Source organism: Amaranthus tricolor, chromosome 6 (genome assembly GCF_026212465.1).
Source record: "Amaranthus tricolor cultivar Red isolate AtriRed21 chromosome 6, ASM2621246v1, whole genome shotgun sequence".
NCBI classification, from domain to species: domain Eukaryota; kingdom Viridiplantae; phylum Streptophyta; class Magnoliopsida; order Caryophyllales; family Amaranthaceae; genus Amaranthus; species Amaranthus tricolor.
Genome location: NC_080052.1, coordinates 16,762,785 through 16,772,954, shown reverse-complemented (window position 1 = coordinate 16,772,954; position 10,170 = coordinate 16,762,785). Strand labels below are relative to the sequence as shown.

General features: G+C 30.4%; 1 protein-coding gene across 1 annotated transcript; it reads left to right on the top strand.

Moving 5' to 3' along the window:
* Positions 1-3,016: 3,016 nt before the first annotated feature.
* LOC130815604 (uncharacterized) lies at positions 3,017-8,850 on the top strand. The gene is made up of 4 exons (XM_057682094.1): positions 3,017-3,070; positions 6,467-6,595; positions 7,685-7,780; positions 8,653-8,850. Exons 1-4 carry the CDS (start codon positions 3,017-3,019, stop codon positions 8,848-8,850), a joined length of 477 nt encoding a protein of 158 aa, XP_057538077.1.
* The last annotated feature ends 1,320 nt before the right edge of the window (positions 8,851-10,170 follow it).

Below are 10,170 nucleotides of genomic sequence, written 5' to 3'. Positions count from 1 at the left end.
AATTTAATAAAGATGATGTAAAATCACAACTATTTTAATTAAGGAAATTATATTAAATTTAAATATTTATAATCAATTTAAAATATGAAAAATATTTATATTGATTTATATTGGTAAAACATTAGAAAATTTGATCATAATTAAGGAAATTAAATTGAATAAAATTATATTGTTAATTTTGTAGAGTTAGATTCACTAAAAAAACGCTTAAATACCGACAACCCAAATCATTCGAAAATAAATTGCTAATTTTGTGGCCCATGACCCGACCCGGTTAAGGAGAGTAGGATATCCGACCTGGATTATATTATTTTATTAAAAAATTGACCTGTCATTTAGGATGTGGGTCAGCGAGTCGGATCTAGCGGGTCGGATTTTTTCGAACAACCCTAGTTGATTAGATATGTATGTAAATACAATTACTATTTATGCAATGATCAAGTTCATAAGCTTAAGAAATAATAACAATTTCATTTAGCTTTTTGAAAGGTCCATTGGCAACAAACTAAAAGCAAAGCTTGGATTATTAAAAACAATTCAAAAGGTGGGATTATTGGTAGTTAATAGAAAATAAATTGGATTATTATAAAAAATGAAGATGATAAGAGGTAACATGATATAGCAGGCCATTTTCTGAAGGGTCCATTAACAACAAACTGAAAGTAAAGGTTGGATTATTAAAAAATTTCAAAAGATAGAATTATTGACAGGTAATGGAAAAAAGGTTGGATTATTCACAACAATTTTTCTTTTATTAAATTTTACTTAACATTAAAAACAAGTTGTTTAGTTAATTCAATTTTACAATTGTTCTTTTTAAGGATTTTATTAAGAGCAAATTATATTTACATATATATGATCATACTAAAAATTTCATGCATTACACGAGTATTTATACTAGTATAATATAATAAAGTATATATTACTTGCCAATAGAAAATATCCAATTAGTTATTTTTTGTCTTCTTATTAGCATTAATTGATAACTAACATACTATTTTTAAAGCAATGATGCATAGGCATGGCAATTTAGTCCGAATCTGCCCCTAATTCGACTCGATCCAAGAAATTTAACTCAATTCAAGTTCGAGAAAAATAGTATCCTAATTCGATTCAGAGACGGATTAACCTCATAAAAACTCCGGTACTCCGACTTGAGTCGACCCCCGGACTCCAAATTGTATCTAATTATAATACTCAAAGTTTTAAACGCAATGTTATTGGTTTCATAATTGAATATTATGAGAGAGATCAGGAGAATTATAGCCAAGGTTGTTAAAAGCATAAATTTAACTCAAATTGAAAACAACTCTCAAAATCGAATCATAGAATCGAATAGTTCAAGAATTTTGCAAAATAAGAAGTTGTAATTATTTATGTATATTATATCAATATTATTTAGTAATTTTTATTGTAAAAAATACTTAAAACTCATTTAACACTTAGAAACTTTGTTACTATTCAAAAAATACAGATACATTTCTTATTTGTTTTCTTTTTTCTATTATTTTTATGAATTGAAAACCATAAAAGACATACTCTAATTAATAATTTAGTAAAACAAACACACCAAGTTGATACAGTATCAATTATCAATGTTAAATTAAGCAATGATCTTGTAATAGGTTTGTGAAAGTCACATTATATTGTAATATTTTTAAAGCCCTAATAATTATGAACGACAATTCAATCATTTATAAGTCGGTAACACAAAATGAAATCAAGTCTCATCTGGTAATATAGATAAATAAATAGCTCTAAGGTAGCAAGAATTTTTCATTAAAAAGGTAAGAGTTTTAACTCCCACACATGTTATTCATAAAATAGTCATATTATGGTCAAGACTCAAGAGTCTTAATTTAATTATTAGAAGGAAATAAAATTGAAATTAAGGTCCACGGATATAGTTGATTTGGGTGGAGTATTTTTAGAATCGTGCTGAATTGGTAGAATCGTACAATTCCAGTTGCGTATCTATGATTCTAATGATTCTAATTGCAATTCTAGAATTGAAGAACATATTTTCTTTGTTTGTATTTGAAAGGCTATTCTTGGTTTTTTAATCCTTTTAAATCATTAGTATAATGTCGATAAGAATATCGCTTGATAATAATCTGAACTTTGTCGAAGTCCAAGAATCCGAGTTGGAGCAAAATTGGAGTATGCGTAATCCGACTCCGAGTGGAGGTGAATTGAAAAACATAATCCGAGTTTTATCCGGAGCAAAGTCTGAGGGAGAATAATCCGAACTAAGTCCGACCCATTGTCATCCCTAATGATGCATGTTAAATTGACAATTCTTTTCTAGAGTTTATTATTTAAGTATAATATTTTGTTGTCATAAGATCTATAGTATAACTATTCCATTTTTTTGAAAACCTGCTTAAAATGATGCATGTGTTGATTTGGGCAATTAGCTATTTAATTAATTAACACATAATAATGAGTTAACCATTTAAATAATGACATTTGTCAAAGCTCTCATGAGCTGTCATTTCTCATTTTACAACAAAATTATTAAATTTTATGATTTTTTGTAATTTTTATGGTCTCACTTTTCTTTTAATCAAATGTATTATTCTATTAAATAATATATCTACTATCTAAAATATTACCTTTCTCTTAATTCCTGTGAACAATCTTTGCAGGAACATCATTACGGGATGGAGTGAGTATAATTTTAGACTTATGATACGATGATTTAACATTTTCACTACCATGAGACTTAAAGAGTCGTGGTGGTGGAACGAGGAGGTGGAAAAGAAGATAAAAGATAAAAACAAGAGATTTAAAGAACTTATGGCATGCACGGAAGAGGAGGATAGGATAGAAAAGAGAGTGAGCTGTAAAGAGGCAAAGCGAGCGGCAAAGAAAGCGGTAACGGAGGCAAAAAACCGTGGGTGTGAGGACTTTTATCGGAAGCTTGATACTAAAGAGGGGGAAAAGCAGATTTTTAAGTTGGCGAGGACTAGGTCCAAGTAACGGCAAGACTTAGAGGCAGTGAAATACATCAAGGATGAGGAGGACGAGTTCTCCAGAGACAAGAGAACATCAAAACCAGATGGCTCCAGTATTTCTCTCAGCTACTCAATGAGTTTAGGGGGGCAAAGGAGGAGGATAATCAAATTTCTGACGTCCAAATACCACTGGGAGATGGGTCAACGAGTGATATTACCATAGAAGAAGTAGGATAAGCTCTCAAAAAGGTGAAGAGAACGAAGGCAGTCGGGCCAGATAACATCCAGATTGAGGTGTGGAGGGGTTTAAGAGAAGAGGGCATTCGTTGGCTGACTAACCTCTTTAATACAATTTTGAGGACACATAAGATGCTAGAAGAATGGAGGAACAACACATTAATACCTTTGTTTAAAAAAAAAGGCGATGCGCAAGTATGCGGAAACTATAAAGGTATCAAACTTCTAAGCCACACGCTGAAATTGTGGGAAAGAGTGATTGAGAGGAGAATTAGACAGGAAACAGTGATTAGAGAAACTTCTAAGTCCTGTGGTCAAATCACGAGCGTGAAGCGGCTACATGGGAAACTGAAGACTTTATGCGAGAAAAGTACTCTCACCTCTTTCAGGTTAGTAGCGTTACGGGGACGTAACTTCTCAAAGGGGGTAGAAGGCGATAGGAATTTCGTGCGAGTGATGATAAACCTCTTTGGCTAGTAGTCTTGCCTTTTTGCAAGTGTGTTGTGTTATGATAGCATGTGTGTCTTGCGTTTCTCGTTGCCATGCAAGTTACGAGCGCGTAACTTCTTTTAAGGGGGGTAGTCTGTAACACCCCGTAATTTATCGGGTTAATAAGAAAATAAAATAAAATAAAATAAATAAGTATTATTAATTTATATTATTTACATAGATAATTATAAGAAATAAAGTAAGTTAAATTTTAATGGTAACGCGTTTTACCGCGTATGTTGTTATCGCGTAGCGTTTCTTTTCTGTTTTATCAAAAAAAAAATAGACAATTAATTAATTAATTAAAGGATATTATCAATGGTACCCCTGTACTATAGAAAAATAACAATGGTACCCCAGCTAATTTCAATGGTACCCCCCAAGTATATGCTAATTACAACCGTGACACTATGAATGATTTTTCCGTTAATTGTCCATTAAATTTTGAATTTAACCTAACCATGGTTACTTTCTTCCTCTTCTTCCCTTTTCCCTTTCCTTTTCCTGCTCTCCTTCCATGGCTGCTTAGTATGGAATCTAAGAGACAGATCCTCTATTCTCCAAACCTTTAAGACTCCAAATACTCAACTTAGTATTTTTAGTTTTATACTTCTGCTTCTGCTCATTGTATAGAACATGTTCATGTCTGAACATTTATTTGTTTTTCAATAAATGGTCTAGTTTCGAAAATTAAAGGGATCTTACTAAGTCTAGTATTTAGATGAATTAAAAACAGATTTTTGCCAAATCTAATTCATAAATTCATTAACAATGGAGAAGAACATAACATATATATACTTTTAAAGAAACACAGTGTCCTCCTATGGAACTTGTTTCAATACAGAGTAATTTGTTTTCCTAAGTGGGAGTAAGAAACACAGTAGATGAATGATGATCTGGAATGTCGGAATCCGACAATAAAGAAATCAAACCCATAACTATGAAAATAACCCAAGCCCAAAAAACTATTGGGGGGTTGTCTTGGAGTAGGGGAGGAGTCTTGTAACTCCTCTCATAAGTGTGTATTATGGCACATTAAGTACATTCTTATAATTGCCTATTAATCCTTAAGCATCATTTGAATTCCTCAGCATTCTAAACTTTCAAGTGAACAAAAAATTCAGAAAATTCTCCCCTTTTGCTCTCTTGTTTCGGCACACCTCAAAGAAAAAAAAAATTTCCAATCTTTTGATCAAAGGGGTAAGTTTAGTTGAATTGTTAATTATAGATTTTATATACAAGATTTCTAAGATGAATTATATTTTATGTATGATGATATCCTATGACTTTTAGGAGGATTGAGTATTTATATATATATATATATATATATATATATATATATATATATATATATATATATATATATATATATATATATATATATATATATATATATATATATATATATATATATATATATATATATATATATATATATATATATATGTAATTTTCTCTAATAATCCTTTAATAAACTTTAATTTGTTAAAAGGATTAAGTTATGTATCTTTTATTAAAAAAAAAAAAAAAAAAAAAAAAAAAAACAACCTTTCTTGATTTATATTCTTTAACAAAGTTTAAATTTGTTATAAGAATTAAGTTTATATTGATATTTAAATAAATTTCTTTTTCGATTTACATTTCTCTAACAAAATTTAATTTCAGTTTGTTAGGAGAAATTTAAATGGTATGGATCAAGTAATATAGTCATCCAAGAATTTATAAATCCTTTAGCAAAATTTGATTTGCTTGAAGGATTGTGTTTATATATATGTCTTGATTTAAAAGGGTGATTTGATTTTATGATTCTCTACAAAATTTTAATTTGTTAAGTGAATTAAGTATTTAATTTAATTATCATAATTTATGAAAATTCAAGTTTATTGAAGGTTCTTGTGGATGGGCATGTTTTTTTTATTTGATGGATTTTATGCTTTGTTGATAATTTATGAAATATCAAGTGGTTGTGTGATAGAAAAATTAGTCTTGTTTGTTTTATCTTAGTAGTTGTGAATTTGGTCTTGTTAGATCTATTTAGGTCATGAGATTAAAAGGGTTAATAATTTGAAAAATGTATATATATATAAAATAATAATAATAATAATAATAATAATAATAATAATAATAATAATAATAATAAGGATTTTCGAGCAGCAGCAGTTTCTGCCTCGGTATTGGTGCCGATCCGGAAACGTTAGTCGTGTTCCGTTGTTGTTTTATGTACCTGTAGACTTAGACAGAAACGGGAACAACAACAAGAGGGGCGGTGAATTGTTGTTGTTACAAGTTTAAGCGTTTTTGCCCTGTTTTTGCGGAATTAAATAAAATAAATAAAGCATAAACTTAGAGCGAAATAATGAAAGAGACAACACGATTTTTACGTGGAAACCTTTTAGGCCTAATTAGAAGGAAAAACCACGACCCCACGGGATTTCTAAATTCTCCACTATGTTTAAGGCAACTCGTTACAATTACATTAAACACCTTACTTCACTCGAAGCGCATAAACTTAGGCCAAAATTTCTTTACTATTACTTCACTCAAAGCAACAAACTTAGCTTCACTAAAAGCTATCTAATTCCCCATTAGACTTACCCAAGTCTAATTACAAATATCACTCAAAATCCCTTACAAAAAGGAATAAAAATTCTCTAAAATAAAATCAATAAGTTGCACAAGAAAATATTATAAATTAATTGGCATTTTTAAAACAAAATTTTCTTGTAAAAATTCCAAAAATAATCGCATGAAATAACTAAGCTCATACGTTGGAATGTACTTAGGAACGGCCGAAAAGATTGCTTATTTATAGAATTAAATTTCCTAATAAAATGGAAGAAACCAACCATTACTCCCTTATCCCAAATAATAAGGAAAATAATGTGGATCTTAATATCCAAGGTCATCCTACGGTTAGTCTCTAAAATAGGTATTAAACTTGACAAATTCAAGCCCACGGTTATTTAATAATAACCGCTGTTCCCAGATACTAATAATAGATACTGTTCCCTTTAGCAGCAGTTCCCATATACTAAAATTAGCAGCAGTTCCCTTTTTCCAATAATATCCACGGGTACTTTAAGCTAAATATAGATATGGTTAAGGTTTGCTAATAATAGGGACAATTGCTATTTGCTAATATTAGGAACGGTTACCTATACACTAAATTTAGGATCGGTTATTCTAATAATATCTAAGACTCAGCTGCTGTTCCTATATTTAGTAAATTCAATTATTCACTAAATATAACTCCTAAAATAAAGCTTAGTAAAAACGAAAAATCATTTTGGAAAATACTTTGCCAATTAACTTTAGTAATTTATAAATGCAACAAATTAACTTTAATTAATACATCAACTAAGAATAATAATTAAAAAATAATAATCAAAATTTTCAGTGGACGTAAGCTGACTCCAGTTCAGGAACAGTGCGCTGTCTCCAATTTTCAGTTTTGTTAGAACATCCAACTTGGAAACAGTAGACCTTCTGTCTCCATTTTACATCCCAAGCGATATACTTCTTCTCACATCTTATGGATCCTTTTGACACGTACATTTCCATAGACCACGCCATAGGTACTATCAACGATCATAATCAAGACCGGATATCGACCTGCACACAATCTCTAAAAAATATTTGTTTAAATAAAGTGTAGTCATCATCAAAACTCAAGAGGTCCAACAGTACCGATCCGTTAAAAACTCGTTAAACGCTTAAAATAATTAAAAATAGTAATTGGATGTTAGAAATTATGAAATTTGGTACCCAAGGTAATTGACGCGTTTCGGACGCAGTGGCGAAGTCGGATTTCCATTTGAATTTTCTAAACTGTCCGAATTGACCATTTAAGTTTCTGGTTAAAATTAAAGTTTGGAACTATTGGGAATTGGATGAAAACATTTAGAATTATCAAGTCTTAGTAATATCTTAATAGTATGGAGTGGATTAAATGTGTAAACACGTTCTAATACGTGATCGTTTTGTGTGGGTGTGTTATTTAGAACCTCGATTCATTAGAGGGTGAAATTTCTGTCGTGCTTAAACATCGTTTGCTTAAAGGTACACGCTTAGACCATGCTGTTTATGTGATTGTGCAAGTAGTGTTGATTCATTTCTGATCGAGGCATTGTAAATCACATAAGAATTAGACATCTCAAATAATTTGAAAGAAGTTACTTGGAAGTTGAGGATTTATGTGTTTGTTACCCAAAGGGGTTAACGTTTTGGTTTAGATTATTACAATTATTGTTCCCATGGAAGTTTTGGATCATTACGGTCACCATGGGGGTATGCATACTTTACCTCTGACGACCCCCACTGGACGGGCAACGTCTTAGGTCGGTGGTTGCCTTGGGATTAGCTCTCCCAAGCGTATTCCTCCAAAAAGGATTTTGTTTTACTTGAACGACCCAAACAGGACGGGCTACATTACAAGTTGAAATTATCAAATAATGAATGTATTAGAGCCTATGCATGCTAGGATAAGCACATTGCTTGTATTCAACCTGTTTGACATTTGTATGAAGTCTCTAACGTGTATTGGATTGTTATTTGGAACCTGCTACGTGTTGTTACACGACGACTAGTAGGTTGATTGCAGGTGGGGACTGGAGTGAGGTCTCGACTTAGAAACCGTAATCATCAAGACTATGTTTTCTTTTTGTAATAAGATTATGAGTAGATATAATTCCGAATTATGTAACAAGAGATTGTGTTGGTTTCTTTTCGCTTTCGTCAATTTTCTTTAGTTGATCTAGAGGCCAGTAGGCTCTCGAGTTGTATTAAGAACTTCCGTTGACTTATTTCTTTCACGTTGGTACTGTTTCCTGTTTTAATTATATTTCTTTATCGACGGAACGTTGACGATCCTAGAGGAGACTTTTCTCTAGAATCCGAAGAGTGGACCAGAATTCGTATTTTCATATGAATTTCCAAGTCACTTAAACCGGGCCGTTACAGCATCATCTAGGTTAGCCTTGAGGCTAGAGGTATTTCTTCAGTGTACATTGAGGCTATATGGAATATGTACGACAGAGTGTCGACTAACATTCAAACACCAGTGGGGATAACAGAGTCTTTCCCAGTTAAAGTTGGGCTACATCATGGATCGGCTCTAAGCCCTTTAATTTTTACTGTCATTATGGAAAAGATTTCTAAATCAATTTAGGAGACGGTACCGTGGTGCATACTATTCGCTGATGACATAGTGTTGATAGCAGAAACTAGAGAGGAGGTTAGTAATAAATTGGATGAGTGGGAACACTAGTGGAAAAAACCTCATTTGCTGCGGTTTTTTGGCCATAATATGCCGCGGTTTTGGCCCCAAGCATTAGGGATAGCAGCAGATGGTCTATTTTAAATGTTGTGGTTTAAAACCGCAGTAGAAAAGTGCACCAAATGCTGCGGGCCACAAAAAAAAACCGCAGCACATAGTTTAAGACTATATGCTGCGGGCCTCCATAAAACCGCAGCATATATTATAATTTTTTTTTTCTTTTTTCGTTTAATACTAATAATAATCCAATAATAATGTACAATGTAATAAATAATGATTAATCCAATAATCCAATGACAATCACAAATAATCACCAACAATCACCAATAATCTCTTTGTAATAATAGTAAATATATAAATAAATAAATATATATATATATATATATATATATATATATATATATATATATATATATATATATACATATATATATATATATATATATACATATATATATATATATATACATATATATATATATATACATATATATATATATATACATATATATATATACATATATATATATATATATATATATATATATACATATATATATATATATATACATATATATATATACATATATATATATATATATATACATATATATATATATATACATATATATATATATATATATATACATATATATATATATATATACATATATATATATATATATATATATATATATATATATATATATATATATATATATATATATTATAATTTCTCAATTTCTCACAGGCCGTGTTTCCCTTGGAATATCGTATAAAACCTATAATATAATATAAAATTAAAAGATACATAAACATTAGATTTTACCAATAATAGTAAATATATATATTATAATTTAAGAACGTAACAAATACTTACGGCATCTATGTTTTCGACTCCAACCTTCTTCACGGATTTTAAGATATCGTCCATGTATTTGAGAGTGTAGTAGCCGCAATCAACGGAATTGGAAGGTTGTCAAAAGCTCTAAGAGAAAATAGATGTTAATGCCAAAAAAGCTTAAAAACCTATAAAATCGCAACTTTGCACGTAATTTCTAGCATATGACTATGATTTACAATTCTAACCACTTCAACACAATAATATATACCAAATAGTATTGTGTGCCAAGTTTCGTGCAAAACAAACCAAGTTTGAGCTACTTTATGCGCAAAAGTGCAAAAAACGCTTAAAAACCCTTAATATCGCAA